Genomic DNA, 26,440 nt, shown 5'->3' on the forward strand with positions numbered 1-26,440 from the left:
TAACGTTTAAAATAATTGCTTTTTTCAACAGATTAGATGGGAGGATATGTTCAGAACGGTATTAGTGCTTAAAAAAATGAAACCATTCATAAAGCTGAAGTTACCTGGGTTGGGGGGAAGCCATATTTATAAATACTTCAGTATTCTCAATATTGGAAAAGGAAGGAGCTATGTATTCAATATTTTTCTTAGATTTACTGGGGTATCTTTCTAAAATACCTTAAAATGGACTCTAAGGAAGAAGATAGTAATTCTAATTAGTTTGGAATGTAAGTTTCAGTGCTTGTATGCAGCAGCAAAGCAGTACTGGTATCTGCAAAGATAGGGAGCTGAAGACTTGATCCTGTAGGTGCTGCATGTATTCAAAAGTACTTTTTAGTGGAATGGATAGTTGGGTGACATTTGAGAAATCACTGTCTGGAGATACTGCTGACTCTTGTTTAATTATGTTTCTCATTGAAGTATTACTCTGTAATAAAGTACATATTTAAAAAATTATCCTTGTTAACTTCCTATACAATGTTTTTAAGAGCCTTATACTCTCTCCCTGTCCCCCAGTATTATGTAATTTGGGGCATATTCATAAAATGCCCGATCCCATGAGGTTAGACATTGGAGTACATTTGACCAGTCTGTCATCTGTTCTGTAAAATTCTGGTGACCTTAAATTCTTTTTGATCTCTCTGAAAAAAAGTTCTATTTTCATAAGTTACTATTTTAATAAGACATCTAAATTTTATTAACTTTGAACATTTTATTAAAAACTGTAGTGTTGTCTACTGGCAGGAGGTACTTTTGACCACATTTTATGTCTTCTGGTCAAGTTTTCATTTAGGCTAAGAATAACTTTAGGAGATTTAAATTTAATATGTACAATTTAAAAATAGATGGATGTAGGTATATGAACATTTCTTTATTAATGATAGCCAGGTAGCATTGCATTTGGAAACATTAACTTTTTGTTTATAATTCCTTGGGCTTGTTTTTCAGTAGCCATTAATGATTTTGTTCATAGGAAAAACTTTTTTAAAAAATGGATCAAATGTCAAGAGAGTTTTAAAATTACTTTCAACAGTTTATGTGTTCCAAAGGGAATATTTTTCGGTTTGGCTTCTTATAACCTCACTCTGGTAAAATGCAGTATTATATTTATGAAGCTTTTTTGATCTTATGTCAGTGAAATGTAATTTAATGCATTTTAGTCCAGGTAAAATAAAATTTGTGGCTATTTAATCTTTTATAAAAAGATGATCAGATAATTTGGTTCTAGTATTGATTTATTTTCAAATGAAATTATATATTCTGCAGCTGAGATTTCAGAGAACTCTAGGATCCTAGACAGTAACACCTTCAAAGAGAGCACTCAGATTTAAATAAAATGAAATAAATTTTGTTTTGATGTCAGTTCATTTCAGTCACTCAGTTGTGTCCAACTTTTAGACGCCATGGACTGCAGCACACCAGGCTTTACTGTCTTTCACTATCTCCCGGAGTTTGCTCAAACTCATGTCCATCCAGTTGGTGATGCCATCTCATCTCTTGTGTCCCCTTTGTCATTTGGCTATTAAAATGAACGTATGTAAATGTATCTTTACTGTTGTCCAGCGAGCATCCTAGACATGATTAATTAGTAAAGCAATTTATATGAGAGGAGTTAGCTTCTTAAATTATTGTTTTAGGAAATAAACAACTTGGTCAGATCTTTGATTTTAAGAAGTAGTAACACTCTCCTGCCAGTATACGAAGTATACCAAGGCATTTTAAGAAATGTGGGGAAAGGGGAGTCTTTTGAAGCATGATTACATGCAGGGAAAAGGGACCTTTTATAATTCTGTTAATTTCAGGTTCTAGTAGAGTTAAAACATAAATGTACAATAAATCTTGGGAATAATTTGCTCTCACTGTCACCATAAATGAGATTGAGAGCATCCTTTGTGCCTTAACACCAAAAGGGTAGTCAGTGGAAAGCAAGGGGATTCATTTTCTTTCTGAGTCAATTGCTTTTCCTTTTTGCAGAATTTAGGCAACCAAACTTGTCTTGTTCAAAGGAATAGAAAAGTGTGAGAACCAGAAAACAATTTGTGTGTTTAAATTCTAAGTTCTCATTATTGGCACTGGGCATTGTAGAATTTAAAAATTAATTTGAGATAAGAGTTTGATCTCCAAAAAAGGAAAGCAAAAAGAATTTCTTGAATAGGGTTCTTAGTCTTCTGTACTCTGTGTTCAAAAGAACAAAAATCTGGGCTTGGGATTTGGGGGTTGGATAATTGGGGGAGTGTGTGTGTGTGTGTGTGTGTGTGTGTGAGAGAGAGAGAGAGAGAGAGAGAGAGAGAGAGAGAGGTAGAAGAGAGGAGGGAAATACACAGAAAGCATTTGTTGGGGCACTTTTGTAGACAGCACAGAGATTAGTAGGCCAAAATAGTAACAGTAATAGCTAAATTACTGAGTGAATCTTAAGACCTGGACAAAGCCTTGACAGCCATCATCTGTTGAATCCTCATAGGTACCACACCAGTCAGTTGTGTTTTTTCAGTTTTACAGTTGAGGAAACGGAGGTTTAAAAGGGGAAACAAATTTGTCCATGTTTACATGACTAATTAAATATCAGAGCTGGAATTGGGGGGTTACAAGCAGTCTCTTACTCCAGACCCATGCTCTTAACCATCATGCTTTGTATTAAGATAAATATAAGCATAGTCATGGGGATTTGGGAGTCATTCAGAAAACATGAGTGCCTTATTCCTGGGCTAGTCTTTTTAGTTAACTTATACTTTGTTAGTATGTTTCTGAAGAATCTTAGTTTTTTCTAGTGCTGCAAAAGTAAGTATATAACTATGTGGGTGTTTCTGTTTATTGTGTGTGTGTGTGTATTAGGATGAACTGTTAAGTTGGGGAGACTGGAGAATTGAGTGTGAGTTCAGACTCTGCCTCTGATCACCAGTGTGACCCTGGGCGAGTCATTTGTCCTGGTAGACCTTTGTTTCTTTATTTATAAGATTACAGGGTTTCAGTTGATAATTTTTTGGGATTTCCTAGTACTGTAACTTGAAGAAGTAAAAATCATGACTAGAAAATACTTTTGCAAGATCAGGTAAACAACTACTAAGACAAAAATTTTACCTTAGGCAGTAATATACTTCCGTGTTTCTTGTTCTCACGCTTTAACGTTGATTCTCATCAACTGCCAATGAGAAGACAGGTAACTTCCAAAGACTTATCAGCTCCCACACCTAACATGTCTTTTATCCCACCATAGCATCCCCTCCGTTTACCTGTGCAGGTGCCAGGTTCGTGTGGCTCCCCCACTATTGTGCATCACTCATTTGGTGGCTAGCATGAGAGACTCACCTGATCTGCACTGACGCTGCGAGTCGGCTTTAATTCCTTCACTGTGATCAGAGCTTGGTTGAAACCCTGTCTTCCCCTGAGGGATTCTGATAGTTTTCTTCTGAATATCGCTGAACCCAGTGTCTAGCTTGAATTTTGATTTAAGTATTTCTTTAGATGTCAGATGTGGCAAATCCAGCATGTAATAATCCCTGTTACTGGGGATTTTGCATGTCCGGTAAGGAATATTCCTTGTTACATTTAAAACCTGTGATGGAAAGGGACAGGCAGAACATTCACTGCATTTCTTACCTGCTGGTTGTTGAACTTACCTGTTTTAGATACTCAGTGAATTCAGATCCACAGGTTAGGCCACTCTGAGGTGTCATTCTTAGATCCGAGTTTTTTAGTAGCAAGACTGGCAAATTAATTCATTTTGGATTTGTTTGATTGTTTTACAGTTTCTTCTAACATTGAAAGAAGTCCATCCCCTCATTCATTCAGCAAATATTTACTGGATCCTTCTATCTGCCAAGCACTGTCCAAGGTATTGACAGTGCAAAGATAAATAGAATACTCCATTATTTGAGAAGATACCTGCTGAGGAAACAAACATGTAAATAAGCTGTAGTAATTTAATAAGCACTATAATAATCAATACCAGGTGCTCTTGGGACACAGACATGGAGCTCCCAGCTTCTCTGCTTTCAGGGAAGCCCCTCACAGAGGGCAGCACTCTGTTGACCATGAAAGGAAAGGGAAGGTCTCCTCAGAAAGGACATTTCAAGAGGACGACAAGAGTGCTTTCTGTTGTGCTCTTACAGACCCCAGCACAGGTTGTGGGTTTGGATTCTTTCTTCCCATGCCTTCCCTCCCTATACCTGTCTGTTGCCAGCGTCTTCAAGCTCCTGCTGCGTGCGTAGTGCTCCACACATGCGCTGCAGATGTTCCCTTGTCTGCACTGAACCTGATGAGGCCCCCGATTCAGCACAGGGATAACTTTATCAGCACGGAGGTGGCACAGTGGTAAATAACCCCTCCTGGCTTGGGAAGATGGCCACCCACACCAGTATTCATGCATGAAGAAAACCCCATGGACAGAGGGGCCTGGCGGGCTACAGTCCATGAGGTTGCAAAGAGTCGGACATGACTGAGCACCTAAGCACGCATGCACACGGAGCACCTTAATTGTCTCTGAGGCAGTTTGCCACCACAAGAACATTGGTGCATCAGAGCACAAGCTGCCGCTGAAGTCCAGGCGTCTGGTTTAGGAGTAGCTCTCACATGTGAACTGCCACGGCAGGACAGCCTTTGGCTTATGACTCCCAATAGTAGTGATCTTCCTTTGGCCTCACTTCTGTTAGGAGTAGGGAACCAGAATTTTCTAGCTGCTGAGATGGTGTTGGTAGCAGTTCGGAGGAGAAATTCCTCTAGCTGGGACTCTCGGTGGTGTGAAGAGGTGGTAGGGACGGGGCTTCCAGCATACTGAACATCAGCCAGGAAAACAGAAATAATGATATATTATTATAAGTTATTGTCGGTCATTTGCAAACTTAACTGCTTTTTCAAAAATTTGTCCTCTTGGCAACTGTGTCCAGAATTATGATTTACAAATACTTGAAATAACCACATGTAAGGGAACTGTATATGCCAAATCAGTGTTGATAAATATATATTTTTTCCCCTGTGGCTAGTGTCATTTTTCTTGTCATGTCTTACATTGTTGAATGAATCCCCGTTGTCTGGGTGTTTTTTTTTTTGTTTATTTTTTAAATGCTTTTTCTGTTCTTAGCTGCTGCTAGAGAATGGAAATCCTACTGTCCTTAGCTCCTTCAGAGTGTTTGTATATCCTTTCCTTCACAGCAGCTTAAGTAGGCCTTGGCCATCTCTTTGAAACTACTGTGATATGTTTTGTCTTTAAATATCTCTTGTCACCCCAAGGCAGTTCTTTTGTCACTGAAAAGTGACTTTCACTCGTTATTTTGATCTCAGTACTTAAAGACCCTTTAGTATAATTTTCTCAAGATTCTTTAGGGTAGTGATTGTCAAAGTCACAAATCCAGCCCCTGCTGTAGTAAGCTACTGTTACTGATAGAGTTATGTCATGTCGTTCAGGTGTGGTATTGCAGAACAAATGCTGAGAATCCCCTTTTTAAAACAGATATATCACACACCATAAAATTCACCCTTTCAAAGTGTGCAAACTGGCTTTTAGTCTGTTCACAGAGCTGTGCCATTATCACTGCTATCTATGCCAGAACATTTTTCTCCTGTCAAGGAACTCCACCTCAGTTAGTAGTCGCTCCACAGTTCCCCTTATTTATTCCCAGGCCCTGGCAACCACTCACCTACTTCCTTTCTCCATGGATTTGCCTATTCTGAACATTCCATGTAAATGAAAGCACACAGTATGTGGCCATTTGTGTCTTTTACTTAGCGTAGTGTTTGCAGTATTCATCTGTGTTGTGCATGTATCAGTATTTCATTCCTTTTTATGGTTGAAAACTATTGCCTTGTATGGATAGTCCACATTTTGTGTATCCGTTTATTACTTGGTGGACATCTGGATTGTTTCTGCTGCTTGGCTGTTTTGAATAATGCTGCTGTGAAACTTCAAGTGCAAATTATTGTGTAGATAACCTGTTTTGGGTTCTCTTAGGCATATACCCAGAGTCATATGGTAACTGTTTAGCTTTTTGAGAAACTGCCAAATGTTTGAAAGCAGCTGAGAATCACTTTGAGTCTCTCTACCTTGACTTTGGTTTAGAACCAGGATTTGTCCTTTGTCCGCAAGACCCGGACACCTTAATTTCCAGGACACCTTATTCCCAGGACATTGTTGACACACTCGTCTATATCATAGTGATTCTGAAATTCAGATTCATGCAACTGCTCCTCGTCCATTAAATCAGACTGCCCTTCTGAACTTATTCTCAGGCAGCACCTGTTGCTGGGCATTTTTTTCCCTCAGCTGAAATCAGTTCTGACATATCGCTTCAGAAATCCTAACTACTTTTTCTTAAAGTACAGCTCCAATAATCCTCTCTTCACTCATCACCACACAACACATAGTTAGCTTTTCATAGATATATTCTGTAACTACTTCAGTGTGTATGTGATTACTGTTTATATGTCCTTTGGGTCTTTCTGGTGAATGTTCATGGGTTAGATATTATAAATTTCCTCTAGGGCAGTAATTGTGTTCCCCTTACTTCCTGGCATATTGCCAAATGTTGAGAGGTATTTTAATATTTTTTTATTTTTGGTGTACCTAAAATTGATATCTGAAAATTTTCCTTTTAAAATTGCTAAACTTAAAAACTTGAGCAAATTTTGAAATAAAAAAGTAGTGTCTTGTGAAAATACCCACAGAAGCTAAGTTTGACGGGCTGGCTAAATTGATACCAGGAACAGACGTGAACAAAACCAAAGGCCAGATGCAAGCTTTGTTAATTGAAAAAAGGTATTTGAAAAATTGAGCCACTACAAAAAATAAAGTATTTTCTAAAGTATACTTTGCCAATGCATCAGTTTAAATGGGGATCAAACCTTTATTTTTAAACTTAAGGAAAATATAATTAGTCTCTTAACCAAAGTTGGCATTTAATTTTATTTAAGCTCTGTGATTGTTTCATATTTGAAATTTTCTTTTGTTATGTGAATAAATTATGTAGTTTAACAGCTGCTCAAGGTAACTCAAGTTACTCATCTTTCCAGACAAGCTCTTTAAAATGTATAACTTTATTATAACCCATGAGTTCTAGTAAACAGTCATCCTAAGGAAAGGAGTTCCTCACATCATGATGCCTGCTGTGAGTGTTTCGATACACCTGAATTTTATAGGTTGTCTAGAGAACTAAGGGATTAAAAAAAAAACCCAAACTTGTCAAACAGTGGTATCATAGTTTATATTAAACAAGTCATTATTTTGGTGAAAAGAGGAGTTAGGTATTGAAAATTATTTTTATGTGGCCTGTTTTAAGGAAAGCCAATAAATCTCATGAAAATTTTAAGCTCATATAGGATAAATACATTTGTTTGGAGTTTTTTCACTTTATGAAAGAAGTCCTTTAAGTAAGGGATCTATCCTAACAAACTTATCCTGGGACTCAGTTTGCAAAAAAATTTCAATTTATACACAGTTCCCAAGAAAGTGTTAAGCACACAGTAAGGAGTACTTATATTTGTTTTCTGCTGCTGACTTAACATTGAAGGTTCTTTTCAATGTAAAATTAAATCATTTAAATATTTGACATTCCATTATAGTTTCTCTTTAGCTGTAATGGGGGGGAGGCAAATTTGTGTATTTATAGTTTATTTGGTAGCTATTCACTGGATGTCTGTAATATGCCAGGTTCCAGGTTCTGTGCCAGGTATGGGTGATTCAGCAGTGGACAGGCCACAGTTGTAAGTCTTCAGGGAACTTAAAGACTTTGAGGGGCACAAGCAAGTAAACAGTTACTTGTAGTAAGTGGGATAGGGCTGTGGTGGAGAAAACAATGAATGAAATCTCCTATAACCTTACATTTTTTCACTCGAGAATATTATGCATCTTTCCATGCCTGTGAGTATAGCTCTAAATCCTTAGTTTTAATTATTGCGGGCATCACATTATTTTGATATACACACAGATTTATATGTAAATATGTATCCAGTTAACCAGTTCTCTAGTGATAGATGAAATTTAAGTAGTCTCTAAATTTTGGCCATTGTAGTGAGCAAAGAAGCTCCTAGAAAATATGACTACCGTTCTTCAATATAGTATCGAGTTCTTGCAGTGGAATTTTAGGGTCAAAGATTGTATTTTTTCAACAGGTATATTTCTGTTATAAGATTAGATTATAAAATTAATAAGCTCAGGATAAATAATCCAGCAGAATGTAAGGCTATGCGGGAAAACTGCAGTCCCCCTCTTTAGGGACAGTCGTTGTCAGCCTCCTGTGTATGTGCAAGTGGAAGCAGGTGTATGCCTGGGTCGACTTTAAAATTTAATATTTCATTCATTTTAAGCAGATAATACATGCGTATGTAAAAAATGTAAGTATACTGAGGAAGTGAAAACTTAAGTCCTCTCATCTCTTTCTCCTCCAGTCACCCATTTCTTCTTGCAGAGCTGTCCACTTAGATGTGTTTCTTGTGTATGCAGTCCAGCTTGTGGACTTAGTTTATGGTATTATTTTTTACGTGTAACTCTTATTTTTATGAAGTCACGTTTATCAGTGGCTGCTGGGTTACATGTAGGAATTAGAAAGGTCTGTATGTCGTCATCTTTAAACACAAATTCTTTGATGGCGTATACGTATGTTTTGTTCCTTGCTTTTCTCAGTTTTTATGTTCTGAAGATGGCTACAGTCCATGGGGTCGCACAGAGTTGGTTGTGACTGAGCGATTGAGTATGCACACAGCCATAATAATGCAGTTCACTTCAGCAGCTTGTCATTCTGTTTTATGAACATACTGTATTAGTGAGACACAGATCCAATTGAAGACGTTTAGATTGTTTTCTTTTCTTTGTTTTTTAATGCTCTTAAACAGTACTGCAGTAAATGTCCTTTATATCAGTCTTTGCATACAGCATTCTCTCGGGTGGAGATAGAACTGCCCAGGTCCCCAGAGCCTTCCCCATGGGGAGGTTTGCTGTGGAGGATACCACTGTCAAGGAGCGAAGTGTGCATGAAGCAAGGGAAGCTCCCTCCTGGCTTCTCTCAGCTGTTTTAGAGACTGAGCAGCGTGCCAAGCACAGGTGATACATGACCCCAGCACGTCACTGGTAGACTGCTGCAGTGCAGGTCAGTTTCCCAGGAGTATCTCTTTAACAGGCCTGGGCTTCAGGCTCTTCTGAGATCCAGTCTTATGTCCTCAAGAAAGTTTGCGCCAATTACACTCTCATCCAAACTCCCAAAACAAAACTTAATGTGGAAGGAAGAAATGGGAATAAATACAATAATAACATGTTTGAATCATGAGGGTTAAATGCATTGTAGAGTCAGAATTGTTTCGATTGTTCTTTTGGAAACTTTGCTGTATGTTTTTTTTGCCTGCATAGTCCTAGGTATTTTAGATTACTTGTTGTGATAAAGAAATTAAGACTTGTGGACATTTAAAATTACAGTCATTATGAAGTTCACATGTTATTTTATGTTCACATTCATGAGATTTCTCTGTTCCAGCTGAACACTGCTGCTGACCTCTGTTCCTGTCCCATGTGCCTGGAGCTCTTGATGTAGTGTCTCCCTCCAGCCACCTGTTCAGCCCTGACTGCGTGTACTCCTCTGTTGCTCAAATGATCTTTCTCTCTGTTTCCTGTTGCTTGACTTCGGTCATCTTTTCACTCCCTGACCAGCACTGACCCAGTCTTTTCCTTTTCTCCCCTTTTGGCTTGCTTTTTTCCTGTTCTGTACTGATTTTGACTTTGACCTTGTTCCTTGTCCCCTGTCTCAGTCGTATTCCCCTCTGGGCTTGCCTCTGTGGACAGAAAGCATGAACCTCTTCTGTTGCCAGTGGAATTGCTTAACTTTGTGTGTTCAGCAGTGGTAATTGTTTATGTCGGTAGGCAGGCAGCTGATTGTAAGATAGTTATGATGTGTTTTATGAATTTGGAAGAGATTTTTTTAAGTCTTAAGTTCAGCTAAACGTGTTCTTCATGTACATAATATCTGCTCAACAGAAGTTGGAAAGTACTTCTTATAGACAGATAAGAAGCTGAAAAAGTATGCAAACATTTCGTCTTTTTATCTGAAAACCTATTTTAGTACAGATGCGTCCCGCACTTCTTGAGAGTTTAAACCAGATACCCTGGAACCGAAAGTTACTGTTGTCCTGTTTTTAGCCAAGACTAGCTAACCTCCTCAGAGCCTTGACGTGTGCTTGGACGTGCATACGTGAAAAACATAAAGAAGCCTGTCAGAGTAGCATACACATCTTCTACTTCACCTGTTGCTCTTCTGCACTTTTTTTTTTTGAAGGGATGGAACCATTCAGTTCTGAAAGGTGATTCAACCTGGTGTTAACTTTAAATGCTTGAAGTTTTCAATGCTAGCCAGAAATACTAATCAACCTTACCACTTTTTAACCTTTATTTGACTTGGATCATGTAGCATTTGCTCTATTTCCATTGCATTTTGTAAAACTGAACTCACCAAATTTAAGTAAGCTTGCTGATTTTCAAATCAATGCAGCACAATTACGTTTTTCCTTGGTGAAATTCTGTACTATGATTATCCCTGAAATGTTTTGGAATGTAAGATAACATTTGTTAAAATAGTGACTCATTTTTAAGTGTTTTAAAAAGTACTTTTGAGTTAGTTGCAGTGTATTAAGTTGAGAAATTCAATACTAGTTGTCTTCATGCAGAAAATATTAGTGAAACCTATCAAGAAGTTATACATTTATAAAGCTTTCTAATAGCTTTATTGAGGTATAATTCGCATACCATCCAGCTCACCTGTTTAAAGTGTACAGTTCACTGTTCTTAATATATTCACAGAGTTGTGTGGTTGTCACCACAGTCTAATTTAGAATATTTTCATCCCCCCAAAAGAAACCCTGCACCCATTAGCAGTTGTTCCACTTACCCTCCAACCCTCCAGCCTTAGGCAACCGCTAATCTGCTTTCTGTCTGGATTTGCCTGTTCTGGACATTTCATTGAAATGAAATCATACAATATGTGGTTTTTTGTGACTGGCTTCTTTCACTTAATGTAATGTTTTTAAGGCCCATCCATGATTTAGCATGTATCACATTTTGTCTGTCATTCATCAGTTGTTGGATAGTTGGGTTGTTTCCACTTTTTGGTTATTATGAGTAAGGCAGCTATAAACATTGGTGTGCATCTGAGTCCCTTCTTTCAGTTCCTTGGATATACATGTGCCTAGGATATACATACAAATGTGGAATTTGGATATACACTTAGGAGTGGAATTTGTGGATCATATGGTATGTGTATGCTGGCCTTGTGAGTAACCACCAGACTGTGTCCTCAGTGGCCACACCATTTTACATTCCCACTAGCAACCCACAAGGGTTCCAGTTTCTCTACATCTTTGTTAACACTTTCTTCCCACCCCAACCTTTTTTTTTTTTTAATATAGCTATCCTTATGGGTGAGAACACTTAACTAATTTTTATTCGCATAGCAGTATTAGATATGAGATTGACATGCAGTATACCAGCTGGATCAATTCATTTAATCTTTCTGAGCACTGTGGATTTCTTGTCTATAAAAACAGATTCATCCCACAGAGATCCTTTGTATAGTATATGATAAAGCATGTAAAGAAAGTTTTCAGGCTCTCATAGGGCTATGTAAATTATATATATTTTAATGTATTTATTAAATTAATCTCACTGGTTCTATTGTTTGTGGTTCCACTATTTCTCCAGTGCCCAATTATGCTAATTTGTATTTTTCAGGAAGAATTTGTGATGTTTATTAGTAGGCAGTTTTCCTAAATATGTCTTTTTGCAGATAGTAACTTACAATGCTTCTGCCTATGATGTCATGGTTGTGTTTCTGAGAAATCTCTTACAAAAAATCTCTTATAAAAACAGCTCTTTCACTGGGGTATGGGTGCTAGAGGGCTTTTGTTGGACTTGGCTGTGATATAACTATTTTTATATTTGTATTCTAAGAGGAATACATCTGTTGACTAAACAGGACAGAAATAAACTTTGCTTCTTTACCATTTAGTCTACTCAGAAGGTTGAGGTTCCCCAACCTTTGTCCCTGATTGAGCAGTCTTGCTGGTAGTACTGCTACCATTGCCAGTGGTAAAAGAATAAAAGAATGCTTGGGTAAACAAAACAATTTCATTCCAGAAGAACACCCAGACAGCCAAACAATGCATCTGTGTGTGCGTATTCTTTGCATGCAACTATTATTTTTCCTGTTTACTCTGTGCTGATTCCAGTTTGCATCGTAATAACGCCTTTGTGTAGAGACTTTTCTCCCCTAATTAATTGGTGATGTTATAACCATGTTGTGTTGCAAAAACTCATGCTATAAGAGACTTGCCTGTATTTGCCAGTACAGGGTAGATAGTAAGTACCGTAAATATTTATTGATTTCAGGTGACCAGATGACCCATTCTATAGGTTGAGACATTTGTCATTGCTCTAACTCAGTGCAGTGTTGATGCCCAGCTCAGTAAATGGTGCTTATTGATAGGATCTGGTTGTACCAATACACTTGTTCTTGTTGAAAGTGTGTGAGTGGGTTCCAGAGAATTGCAGGGGTAGTTATCTCTAGAAAAACACATGTGTTGAGGAGTTGAGCAGATGAAACAGTAGTCCCCTCCTTATCCAGATGGGATACACTCCAAGCTTCCTGGCAGATGCCCGAAACCTTGGACAGTAGCGTATTTCCTGTGTTCTCTCATATACTAAATGTACACAGCATGGTACACTGGACAGAGAAGTGATCCTCATCCTTGGCGAGACGCAAGATTTCATCATGCTGCTCAGGACAGCATGCAGTTTAAAACTTAAGAATTGTTTGTTTTCCGTTTAATATTTTCAGACTGTGGTTGACCACGAGTAACTGAAAATGCTGGTAAGGGCGGACTACTCTGTTCACTGTATCATTAGACCGTGTGTTGAAAACAAAGTGGAAAATGTAATCCTACCACTGTACAAAATCATGAGACCTTTTTGCTTTTGACAAGCATCATCATGTGGTAGGAAGACAAGAACTAGAGTAGCTCTGGAGAAAGGCAAATGTGATAAAATGATTGGGAGAAGAGCACCAAGTATATAAACTGAAAGGATTTGGGTCTTTCAACTTGGAAATTGAAGGGATAGATTTGAAGTATAGTCAGCCCTGGGCAGAGTGGAAGGTCAGGGGTGTTGTTTCTAGGACCCTTTGGATGTAAAAAGTTGAGGATACTTGTTTCCTTTTTGGGACTTCCATGATGGGAAGTGGTTAAAACTCCATGCTTCTGCTGCGGAGGCTGAGGGATTAATCTCTGGTTGGGGAACTGAGATCAATCACATGCCACTTGGTGTGGTGAAGATTTTAAATAAATAAATAGAATGATGTAGTGTTCACACATACATGAACTATGCATATCGTCCCATATACTTTATTTTTTAATTGGAATATAATTGCTTTACGATGTTGTATTCATTTTTACTGTACAGCAGGGTGAATCAGCTATGTGTATACACATATCCCCTCCCTCTCGAGCCTCCATCTCGCCACCCTTCCCACCCTCTAGGTCATCACAGAGCATTGAGCTGAGCTCCCTGTGGTATGAAGCTGCTTCCCTCTACCTATTGTACACATTATAGTATATATATGTTAATGCTACTTTCAATCCATCCCACCCTCTCCTTTCCGCTTTGTGTCCACAAGTCTGTTTTCTACATCTGCACCTCTATTCCTGCCCTATAGGTTCATCAGAACTGTTTTTCTAGATTCTGTATATATGCATTAATATACAATATTTGTTTTTCTCTTTTGACTTACTTCACTCTGTGTGACAGAATATAGGTTCATCCATATCACTATAGATGACCCAAGTTTGTTCCTTTTCATGGCTGAGTAGTATTCCATTGTATATGTGTACTGTATCTTCTTTATCCATTTATCTGTTGGTGAACATTTAGGTTGCTTCTGTGTCCCGGCTAAACAGTGCTGCAGTGAACATTGGGGTGCATGTATCTTTTTGAATTATTATTTTCTCCAGGTATATGCCCAGGAGTAAGATTGCTAACTCATATGGTAACTCTATTTTTAATTTTGGGGGAACTTCCTTGCTCTTCTCCGTTGTGGCTATACCAACTTACATTCCCACCAACAGTGCAGAGGGCTCCCTTTTCTCCACACCCTCTCCAGCATTTTTTGTTTGTGGATTTTTTGATGATAGCCCTCCTCCTTTCCTGAAGTTGATTGTGCCTTTTCTCTTGATTTCCAACCACTCAGAATGTTAACTTGTTAAATCATAGTTTTTACACACAGTTAAATTTTTTTTACCTCTTCACTATATTTTAATTTTGCATAATTAAAAGGTTGTAGATCTGTGAATGCTACAAATCTTGAAAGTTCAAGTAGTCTTTTGTTTTTAAGGTATCACCTGTTTTCTTGGTTGTTCATAGAATATGTAACAACAGCTTGAGTCATTATTGAACAACACTTGCCATATAAAGGATAATCTGTCATAGCTATGTAAACTATATAATAACCACGGTGCATTTTTTCTTCATGAAGCACCTGTATAATTATTCTCATAGCTGTTTAAGTTAAAACAGTACTATGGCCAGTCAGTAACTTAACAACACTAAAAAATTATTTTCTTCTTCCTCTTCCTCTGCATATACGTAGACACATGTATTTTGGGATGTATATGTGTCTATTTATCTCATGTATGTGAAAGTTTTTATTTGTGTAGGTGTACATGTATATATATGTGCATGTATTTACATATGCATTTTAAATATATTTACAGTAATGTGGTCAGATATCACTAAATGTGGGGGTTTCCATCAAAGTAAACAACCAACCCATGTTTCTTAAATCGTCTTCCCAGTGTCATTTTTTTGAACACAGCTCTGTGAAGAATAAAGTTATAATCATGGCATCTTGACTTCAAGAACTGTATTTTGGCACTGGTAATTTATAAGCATTCTTTCTCTCCTTAATATTCGAGCTAGAAGAAATGAGCAACACTGAAAAGAGAGATTAGTGTGTAATCCTTCCTCCCTAATGACTGGTCTTTCCTGCTGTTTTGCATATCTGCCCATTTATTTCTGCTTGGCCCCAAAGATTTTCTTCTTAAAAGTAGCGTCACATCAGGCATGTGAATACACCTGAACATTTAAAAAATATTCACACACACACACTCTCTCACAAAATTCATGTGTTATACTCCAAGTATACATTTAGTGGTATCTGATCCTTTTACTGTAATCTTGTAACTAAGCAGACAGAAAGGACCAGGAGTTTCTTTCTAGTCTCCAAGCTTAGAAATACTTTTTAAACTTTACGTAGTTTTTTTTCCAAACAAGATAAAGATGCATTTGAAGTATGAGAGCTAACAAACTGAGCTTGAATCCCTCACGATAATGCAGAGGAGAGAGATTCATAGCTGAGTTTACAAGAATCTTTGTAACTTCCTGGAGCTTGGCATCTGGAGCTGCCGAGAAACGTGGAAGTAACTCCTATTGGGTCTGTCTTGTTCACTGGTATATCTTAGGAACTGTAACAGTGCCAAGCACAGGAACGCCCCCCCAAATCAAGGGTTAGTAGTTCTAATAATCTTTTAAATAAACTAATTAATTAACCAAAAAGTTGCAGATTTCATTTGTCAGAATGACTGAAAGAGCCAACATGTTAACCTGAAAAGGAATTTTAAGCAAAATGTAGCATGGCTAGCTAGAATGTGTTCTCTGAGAGCTGACCTGATTTAAATGAAAGGGACTGTTGTTCCAGTTTGCTTTAATGCATTGTAACTTTGTGTAAGATAATTGGGTATCCTGTATGATACAGGCCGCAGGAATGCACCAGTACTAGAGTTTATTGGTCTGCTGCAGCACGGGCGGGCGCACACCTGGCTCCCAGAGCAGGGGGGTCTTCCTAGGTGAGTGTGGATGGAATGATTCTGAGGAAGAACTGAGGAGGAGACCAGCTGTGGGCTGGATCCTGTCGTGGGGTGGGGCGTTTGGTAATTGGGTACTTCAGTATTCTGCTCAAAGCAGGAGTGAAGCAGAGCTGGGTCCTCATCAGTCAGAGCAGTCATCGCTCAGAAAAGGGCCCTTTTAGTCCTTTTGCCATTCTGCTGTAGCCGTGGGCAAAACTCCATTCCCTGCTTGTGTTTTCTACTGACCTTGCCACTAATTTCTGAGGGATATCAGAGTTTGATTATCAGTGGGGTTTATTTTCACTTTCTCAGGCCTTATTTTTGGCCAGATTCAGCCCTGGTGGACATTGATCTATGAAATCCAGCTCTCTCTGCTGGGATTCTGCTGACCAGGAGACTGTTTGGAGAGCCTCAGCTACTGTTAACTGAAGTCAGTATTTTATGAATACTTTTTGTTGTAAGGTTAGTTATTGAGCCCTCTGAAGTAAAAGTGGCTGTGTACTAGATGACTCTGGAGATGACATTTGAGCTCTAGCACACTGGCAAATGCTGAGAGATTATTAACCATTTGTAATCCAAGCACCAAGGTCCCAAGTGTGGTTTTGGCATAGACAAACTATCCTAGGTTTGACATCATAGGGGCTGTTTGTCTTGTTTAATGTTTTTAGTTGGGTATTTGAAAGAATTGCTTAGTACTTGAGTGCCCAAGAACTAGAGTGAGCTGACTTGCACCCAAAAGAATGGCTACAATTTCAACAGTTGGCCTGTTTGCAAATTTTAGTGAACTTCTGAGCAAATTGTAGCCAGGAATAAGACTCATGCAAGGAGTGACTCGGGGTGCAAAGAGCAATATTATGGGTATCATTGTTAGAAACAAGTGTCTGTTAACAATTCAGAAGTTTAAAGCAGCAGAGAGGATGGGAAAGAACTGAAAAAGAGAGCATGCAGATTAAAGCCTGACAGTCTTTGGTTCTAACTATTTAGATTTTGTTCTGAAATTCCTGAGTGTGGAAGCTCTCTCTCTCAGGCCACTTGATCCAGAGGTCTTGGGTAGAAGTTTCTCATTCTGAGATTGTCTTCTGGATGATTCTTAGGAATCCTCAATTTGGGTGTCTAGCTGGACAGTCTTCCAGTAACTTAAGGAAGTGGTCTGTCATTGTTATTGAGAGCTGTGGATCCAAGGAGTTTTACTGCAGAACATGGCAAGGCCATTTCCATGGGAGCTCAAGTGCAGTCTTTCCCTAATGTTGCTTCAGAAATAGCCAGATACCTAATCTGAGAGCATGTAGAGCTGGTTAAGTATCTGGAAAGGGAAGATCATTGTTTACATCAGTGATAAGGTTGAACAGCTCTGGAAAATTATTACGTTAACTAGAATTATTACATCACATAATTTCTTTTTTTGTGTTGGAAATAATTAAGATATAGTCTCTTAGCAACTTTGAAGTTTATAGTATACTGTGCTGTGCATAGATCTCCAGGATTTTTTTTTATCTTCGGGTTGTAAGTTTTATCCTTAAACAATACTTGCCCAGTCCCTGAGCCCCTGGTAACCACTCTTCTGCTTTCTCTATTTACAGGAGACTGCACATGTAAGTGATACTCCCTGTCTGATTTGTCTCACCTAGCATAGTGTCTTCAAGATCCACACGTGATCCGAGTTATCACAAGTGGCAGGATTTCCTTCTTTCTCGCGGCTGAATAACATTGATCCTTTTTAGGTGGCCCATTACCCATCTTCACTGGATGCTTGTAAAATCTGCCACTTGTCTCCACTTTTCTGAAATACCTAAATGTTGTGTCTTGATGTGGGTGGGCTTTCATTCCTGATGGGAACTCATTGAACCCTTGCAGTGTTACAAATCCTGTCCTTCAGTTGCTGGAGTTTTCTTGAATTACTTTGTAAGTTTTCTGCCTCTCTTTTGTGTTCCTTTTTTTCTGAAACTCCTAATTATTTGGATTCCCTGGACTGGTTCTCTGATTTCTCTGTTTTTCTTTCACATTTCTCTGTGTTTGACTGTTGTTTCTTAGGCTCTCTCCTCAGTTTATCTTCTGCCTAGCCAGTTCTGCTTCCAGAGGGATCTTGTCCTCTCAGGTCTCAGCTTTGAGGATTTGACTCCGAAAATCCAGTTGGTGCTCAGCTTTCTATCAGCTTCTTCAGTTTTTTTGGATCCTTGTCATCTGTTACTGTTTGTCCACTTTTGTTCTAGTTTCCATATTTCTATGCCATCTTCTCTCCCATTTTTCTTCTTTACAAGTTTGTGCCTTTTCCATAGTCTTAGTAGGCTGTAGGAGGTGAGTCAAGTTTGATATGTGTTCAGTACTGTTTTACCAAAACACTACTCATTTTTGTAAGCACTCCTTTGCAGCCATTAACTTACCCCCACACCCCCATCTGTTAAAGGCAAGTGTTCATCATGGCTGTAACCCTCGTCATGTCATGTCATGTCACATGACACACTTTCTCTAGCTTTGTTTGCATATCTTTAAATGTAAATAATGTACTCTTGTCATCCTCGTTTGTTTTGTACACTCCTTGAGGTGAGGCACACATACTCTGCATCCTTTGGAGGCAGCTGACGTAAAAGTCCTACTCCAACCCCTCCTCTGCAAGCAGGTGGATCTCAGGGCTGGCCGTGTGTTTGCATGACTTTACGCAGCTGCTGCTCATCTTTGCTCTTCTCCGAGCAGCCAGACCCTGCCTGTACTCAGTATTTTTGTTCATGCTGTTCCCCCTTCCTGGGGTGTCTCATGTAATTGGTCATTTCTTTCCCCAACCCCTCTTTCCTTTCCTGACAAGCTTCTTTAGTCTTAAGACCTTCTGCTTAAGCATACTCTTGTAGGAGCTTTCCTTCAACCCTTCAAGGTATAGCTGAACATCCCCTGTGCTTACGGCACTTTGTATAGAGCCCTGTACTGCAGTTTTTATTGATAGTCTGACTGCTATGACTGCATTGTGGCTCTTTTCTCTCTAGTGTGCCTTTGTGGTTAAAGAAGTGTGCTCCACACATCACCAAGTACCGTTATATTATGACGGTAATTAGGTGAGTTTTGAGAGGTGGTTGCCTTTTTGATAATTACACATCTTTTAAGGTTTTTTTTTTTAAAGTATTCTCCCATTTACCTTTATTTTTGATAACTTTTTTAAAAGATAAAACATGTAACTACTTGGGGTGAGGGAGAGAACTGATTGCAGATTCAAATTTTTTTAGTTCATTTTGAAGGAATTTTCACAAGGCGGTTTTTAAAGAAGATAAAGTCCAGAGGTGGTTGTTAAGGGGGTAAATGAGTTAGTCTTTGGGTTTTTTCCTTCCCCACTGCTCATTCTCTCCATAGAGGGCTCTGGTTTAGGAAGTCATCCTCAGCAGTAGATATAACAACCTGTTACACTCCTGGGTTGACCATCTGTTTAAATTAGTACCTTGCACATGAACTATCTAATCCCTGGTGGATTTATTCTGATCCCAATTTCATTTTGGTTTTGTGTCACTCTCTTTAATGTCCCCTTTAAGTTTTCAGACATCATTCAGACTTGATGAACATTAAGTACAGATATTCTTAGTGTATTTTTAATATAATGTGTGCTTTGCTGGAAAGTACTTGTAGATCTGATTGTCATAAAACAAATCTCTTCAGAAAACTAGTGTCATTGAGATTTGTTTTTGCAACTAAAAGTAAGGTGTAAATATGTTATATAAGCAAAGATAAAGTCAAGCAAACTTAATAACTTAAAATAATAAAGTGTTAAATAAAATTAATTGATTTTCTAAGGAGTTACCCTTTTGTTCAGTCAAACCTTCAGTCTTTTCAGAACTCCAGCTCTATCACCCTGCCCTTGCTTTTAGTATTTGACCTCATTTCCAACATCAGAAAAATATGAAAGCCATCAGAATGAGAACTCCCTGGCTTTTGCCTCTGAACCCACCCCTCTGCACCTGTATCCTCCTTGGTCTTCCTGTTAGTGATATGATGGAGAAGCATTTGAATCTTGCTTGCAGTCTAGTCCGTCCGTCCCGTGTCCGTCCCCCGTCCCCCCCCCCCCCCCCCGCACTCCCAGCATTTCAGTGTCTGCTTTTCTTGTTTTCCCCTCTTGTTTCCTTTTCTCTGGGCTCTTCCTCTCAGTACTTAACATACTCAAGTCTCTTACATCTTAAAAAATGTTTAATCTTGTGTACTACTCCAGCTGCTGCTTTATTTTATCACCTTCAAAGAATCACCTACGTCTCAGTTGACTTAATGCCCAAGTCATTGCTCAGCCTTCTGCAGTGTAGACTCTGCTGCTGCGTCACTGCAGCTATTTTTGCCTAGTCCAGCATCCCTCGGTGACTTCATCATTGCTAAATTCAGTGGACACTGCTCAGTCCTCGCCTTACTAGGCTTCTTTGCATCTTTGGGTACTGTTTACTATTCTGCCCTTTTCTGAAATTCTTTTTCTTGCCATTCCTAGTCTCTGATCTCCCCTCATGTGCCCTTCTGACTTGGATGATGGTGTGTATACTCTAATATCTTCAGCTTTCTCTTTGGACGGGTCTGTTCAGCTTGCCACTCCCACGTAGATGTCTCACAGGCATCAGACTCAGCCTGCACACAGCGGAGCGCTCATCATCCTGTTCCCTCTGACCTCCTGTGAATGATGCTGTTAGCCTGTTCCCTGAGGCAGGAGTAATCATCTGTGACGACTCCTCCTTTCTCACCCCCAGGATTCTATCTTGTGGGCTGCGGTGCTGCCTCAGGTGGCTCCAGCTGTCTCTTGTGCAGCAGCCAGCATCACCTCTCACCTGAGTCATTCTGACACTGTTGACTTAACTGATCTCTCAGCCTCCTGTCCTTACCCCCCCCCCGCCAACACACACACCTCCCTGGCATTCAAAAAAGGTAGGCAAAGATGCTTTCCCCAAAGGAGGATTGCTATTCTCCTGTTTAAAAATCCTGAATGGAGTGTGTCCTCTTGTTCTTGGAATAAAAAGACTTGTATGATCTGGCTCCTAATTGTATCCCCAGCTTCATCTTCAGTTATTTAATGTGACTATTTTTCAAATGCTTTTCCCTCCCTTCAGGTGATAACGGCACACTGTGTTTCCCTCTTAACACACATACACAGCACAGTTCTCAGAGTGTGATCTGGGAAGCCCTAGGTGTCCCCAAAATCCTTTCAGAGGATCTGCAGGGTCAACACTATTTTCATAATAGTGCTATATTCTTTGCCTTTCTTCACTCTGATTCTCATGAGTGTACAGTGGCTTTTTCTTAAAGGTGACGTGTCAGGTGATGATGCCGTTGCTCTGGTGGCTAGTGGGTATGTGCTTTTGTAGGCTGTGTTTTTAACAGTTCCTATTTTTAAATTCTAAGAGGGTTAATACTGATAGAACCTCTTCAGGGTCTTCAGTGACACCCAAGTCCAGAAGGTCTGAGGACCGTCTTTCAGGCCTTGGTTAGTTGGGATTTCCTCTGAGGAGACTTGGCTTGGGTCTCCACAGTGTGACTTTTGGGTCACCTCTGCGGGTTGTGCCTTGGCACATATCCTGTGGTGGGTCTGTTAGTTACCTCTCACTAAAGCTCCACCATGGAGGTGGAACCCCAGTCAATCCCCAGTTCTGGAGACAGTGAGTACTCAGCAAACACAAGCTGAGTGAATCTTTTTGAAGGTATTTGGGGATATGAACTATAACATGTTCTAAATCATAATCATTTTGTACTTTATGAGAGATGCATTCATTTCTTAACTTTTTTGACCCCTTAATATCTGAGTGGGTTTTAAGAAAGCAAGTTTTACTTTATATGCGTTGTGTACATGTGCATACATGTGCACACATGTGTACACACACACACACACAGGGAAGCGTATACGTATTAGAGCAGAAAGAACGTTACTTGTTGGCAGTCAGGAGCTTCATTTTGGAATCTTCTTTCTCTTCTGTGCAAATAAACATAGAGCCTTGGACAGGTCTTTTTATTTGGTTTAATATAACTTTCTTCATCAAATAATGTGATTGTGCTGGATTATCTAAAAAGTTTTTCCCATGTGAAATTATGTGATTATATATGAAGAGTGTCAAAGTGTATGTGATTCGTATTTCTTTATATATATTAAAATGCATGTATATTTAGATTTATATATTAAAATCACTTTGTTTTCACAGGAAAGATGATAAAGACTATGCTTTAAAACAGATAGAAGGAACCGGGATCTCTATGTCGGCATGTAGAGAAATAGCAGTAAGTGAAGCTCTTTTTTATCATCATTATTATCAACTGACTTATGCATGTCAATTATATAGGTCTCTGAATTGTATTTGTCACAAACACATTAACTGACAGTTGAGAAGTATTTTTCATGTCATCCTTGCATAGGGGCCATGCTAATCTTCTCTGTATCGTTCCGATTTTAGTATATGTGCTGCCGAAGTGAGCACGAGAAGTATTTTTCATATCAACTATTTAAATTTATATTTTCCAAAAAATGTCACTAAATAGATAAAGGCCCAGTTATTCTTTTTTCATTGTGTGTAATAGAAGTATTTATTATATGTTAATTCATATAAAATTCATGTTTCTATTTTAATAAGATGAAATTATTGCCATTACTTATGAACTTAAAATGGGATTATTTGATTTTCATTGTTACTGTCCATTTGCATATGTAAAATTATATACCCCCCTTTTTGGAAGCATATCCTTGCTATATGGTAATTAAAATCTCATTTTGATTCCGAAGGAAAATATTCTTCATGTTAATGCATTACCAAATAATTATTCATACATTTAAAGTGAGATTTTACTTCAGTTTTTACTATTGGGAAACTATGGGTCCAGACTTATCTTTTCAGTCTCTAGTCAGAATATTCTAAAATATGTATTATAATAGTCTTTACTTTTATTGCTTTCAGCCCTCTTTCTACAGATATAGGCTGTTACGGCCTGGAGGTATTAATTTAAATAATTTTACTCAATTTAACAGCTTCTATACCATTGGGTTTTCAACCAATAGTCAATTATTTTGTATCATATTGACAGCAACTAGACCAAGTAAAAGTATAGAAACTTAGAAAAGTCAAGAACCCTGGCCTTAAGTGTTTACACACTGATGAGGAAGTAGACTCATAACTCTTATAGGAACAGTGTAACAGACACTATGATAGAAGTGACTGGGAAAAGGGTATATATACATAACTAGCGAATTGAGGAAGTGTTCTTGCCTTGAGAATCCCAGGGATGGGGGAGCCTGGTGGGCTGCCATCTGTGGGGTCGCACAGGGTCAGACACGACTGAAGTGACTTAGCAGCAGCAGGAGAGAATCGAGGAGGGTTTCAGATTTTGGAGGCCATGTAAGTATTACCCCCACAAGGGAGGAATAGGAGTGAGATGGAGGGCGTTCTTAACCAAAGGTATGCTGTAATGAAAACTGTTTCATTTCATTGATAAAATTCTCATACCCTTGAATCTTGAGGTAAGATATCTGTTCATTAACTGTCAGTTCTGCAGCTTCTGCTGTTCTCTGTGTTCTGGTCAGTTGTAAAGGATTAAAATCCATTGCAGTATGGTGAGTGATGTTGGGCATCTGGATAGTGATGACCTTCGGAGGGGCAGAGAGGGAGCAGAAGGACAGACAAGCGGGCTTTCAGGATGCTAGTGATGTTCCGTTTCTTGATTTTGCCCTGGGTCTGGTCATGTGGGTTTCACGTGTGAAAACTCATTGAGCTGTGCACTTAGCATTCATGTGCTTTCCTCTGTCTTTATTATTCTCCAACAAAAAGTTTTTAAAACAACTCTCCATTCATTTCAGAAACATTCTTAGCTTTTTATCTGGGTTGATAATTGTAAATGCAGTTAAGCACAATAAGGAATACTCCTTATTTTTATTGTACTTGATCTTGGTTCTTATACCTAAGGTGAGCAGAAATTTTTAATTTTGATGACGTCTCATTTGCTAGTTTTTTCTTTTATGACTTGTTTTCTGTGTCTGGCTGAAGAAATCTTCATCTGTTTGCTGATTGTGAAGATATTTCCCTTTGTTTTCTTCTAAAGCCTTGCAATTTTAGCTTTTATTGTAAGTCTGTGATCTGTTCACTTTATTTCTATTTGTAGTCTGATGTAATGCTTGAATGTCTCCTCCCCTCTCTCCATGTAAATGTACAATTGTAGCATCATTTTTTGAAAAGACTCTTTTCCATTGAATTCCTTTGGCATATTTGTAAAAAATGAAATGACTGTAAGTGTTGGACTATTTCTGGGCTCTATTCTGTTCCATTGATCTCTTTGTCTCTCCATGGCTGATTCCAGATCACTCTGCATCACACACATCAAGACTTGAAGTGAGGTGGTATAATGCCACCAGCTTTATTCTTTGGATTCAGGATTGTTTGGGCTATTTTAGGTTCTCTGAATTAGCATATACATTGTTGAACTGGCTAGTCATTTTTATTTCTAAAAAATGCCTGCTGAGATTATGGTTTACATCAGTTCAGGGAGAACTGATATCTTAATAATACTGAAACTTCCAAGCCATGAATCTTAAGAAGGTATATTTTCCATTTTTAAGGTTTTTGCAAAATTTCTGTCAATAATGTTTTATAGTTTTTTAGTGTGGAAGTTTTACATAGTTGTTAAATTCATTCCTAAGGATTTTATGTTTTCTGTACTATATATGTATTATTTTAAAATATTTTCTTCTACTTTGCTTCTGTACTTAGAATGGTTTTTTTTAATACGTTTTTTAAAATCAGATTTATTTAGATTTACCTGATTTACCCACTTACTTACCTATATTTTTTTTGAGTATTTCCTTTGTCCTTTTTTTTTTTTTTTTCATATAACTTTATTTATTTATTTTTGGTTGTGCTGAGTCTTCGTTGCCGCATGGACTTTTCTCTGGTTGCGGTGTGTGGGCTTCTTAATTCAATGGCTTCTGTTGTTGCGGAGCACAGGCTCTAGGGCACACAGGCTTCAGTAGTTGTGGTGCACAAGTTTAATTACTCTGTGATATATGGGGTCTTCCCAGACCAGGGATCAAACCCATGTCTCCTGCATTAGCAGGCGGGTTTTTTACCACCGAGCCACAGAGAAAGCCCTAAAATGCTATATATTATATAAATTTTATTTCTAAATTCACTGGTAGGTTTGGTGATACCTTGGAATTTCCTACGTAAATAATTATGTCATCTATAAATAGGAATAGTTTTACTTTTCTGTCTGTATGCGTTTATTTTTTTGCTTTCCTATTGCATTGGCTAGAACCTCTCAGAAGATGTTGGATAGTGGTGAGAGCCAGCATCTTACTACTTGTTCCCAGTCTTGGGGGAAAGTGTTTTCAGTGTTTCACCATCAAGTTAAATGCTAGCTGTAGGCTTTTTATAGATATCATTAGTCAAGCTTTAGGAAGTTCACTTCTTTCTTTTTTTTTGTAAATGGTAGTGAATTTTGTCAAATGCTTTTTTCTGCATGTCCTGAAATGACTGTATAGTTCTTCTCTTACTGTTATATTGGTTGACTACATTGATTACTTTCCTAATACTTACCCAATTTTGCAGTTTTGAAATAATCCCTGCTTGATTATTTATATCATTGATTTGATTTACTAGTGTGCTGTTAAGGAGTTTTAGGTCTTCTGAAGAATGTTAGTCTATGATTATCATTCTTGTAATGCCTTTGTCTTCAGTATTGAAGTGCTGTCCTCACGGAACAGGTCAGGCAGCCTTTCTTCATCCTCTGTATTCTGATAGTTTCCGTGCAGTTGGCAGTTATTTTTCCTCAGATGCTTGACAGAATTCACAAACCATATATCTTCACATTTAGTATTTTGTGTTTAAGTTGTGTTTTTTATGTAATTTTTTCATTTTAAGTTATTGAATTTACTGGCACAAAGTTAAGAATACTCTCTTACTATCTTTCATAAATGTAGCTTCTAGAGTCGTGTCCCTGTTTCATTGTGGACTTGGTAATCTGTGTTCTCTGTGTCATTGATTTTTGCTCTTAAACTTTTATTATTTCTTCTACTTACTTTTGGCCTGCTTATCTTCTTAAGGTGGACCATTAGGTCATTGATTTTTCTTTTTTAAACTATTCTTTTCTAATATAGGCAATTAAGACTATAAATTTGCCCCTAAGCTATGTTTTTCCTGCATTTTTCTCTTGACAAATTTTGTCACGTTGTATTATTATCATCACTTAGTACAATTTCCATTTTCTTTGTGAGTTTTTTCTTTTATTCATGGGTTATTTAGAAATATATGGTTTAATTTTTAAATATGTGAGGCTTTCTGGATAGTTTATTGTTGATTACTAGTTTCTTCCCCCACTACCATCCTCCTTGTTCCTCTCTTAGCTCACCACCTCACAGGGTTACAGAGAGTGGTTAAGACCCTACCCAGATTACCTGGGCTCTTACCTTGGCTTTGGACTTCCCTGATGGCTCCATTGGTAAAGAATCCGTGTGCAATGCAGGAGACCTGGGTTCAATCCCTGGCTTGGGAAGATCCCCTAGAGAAGGGAACGGCTACCCACTCCAGTATTCTGGCCTGGAGAATTCCGTGAACTGTAT

At 38.4% G+C, this 26,440-nt stretch overlaps 1 protein-coding gene, 1 long non-coding RNA gene and 1 other non-coding gene across 6 annotated transcripts in view; 1 reads left to right on the forward strand and 2 right to left on the reverse strand.

The window, feature by feature from the left end:
* Positions 1-26,440, forward strand: part of CDK8 (cyclin dependent kinase 8) — a 71,956-nt gene that overhangs the window by 1,491 nt on the left and 44,025 nt on the right. For all 3 annotated transcript variants that reach the window (XM_020903005.2, XM_020903006.2, XM_070471702.1), the window contains exon 2: positions 22,044-22,119. In XM_020903005.2, coding sequence (XP_020758664.1) covers positions 22,044-22,119 — 76 coding nt within the window. The remainder of the gene's footprint in view (positions 1-22,043; positions 22,120-26,440) is intronic.
* On the reverse strand, positions 988-26,415 carry LOC110143400 (uncharacterized). 2 transcript variants are annotated; one of them, XR_011489097.1, is made up of 4 exons: positions 26,288-26,415; positions 3,349-4,812; positions 3,121-3,181; positions 988-1,613 (listed from the first exon to the last, which is right to left on the reverse strand). It is a non-coding gene; the product is annotated as an uncharacterized lncRNA (long non-coding RNA). The 2 variants fall into 2 exon arrangements; XR_002315571.2 differs by having other exon boundaries at positions 989-1,561.
* LOC139036410 (U6 spliceosomal RNA) lies at positions 22,210-22,316 on the reverse strand. The gene has a single exon (XR_011489202.1). It is a non-coding gene; the product is annotated as a U6 spliceosomal RNA (small nuclear RNA).

Source organism: Odocoileus virginianus, chromosome 8, assembly GCF_023699985.2.
Source record: "Odocoileus virginianus isolate 20LAN1187 ecotype Illinois chromosome 8, Ovbor_1.2, whole genome shotgun sequence".
NCBI lineage: Eukaryota > Metazoa > Chordata > Mammalia > Artiodactyla > Cervidae > Odocoileus > Odocoileus virginianus.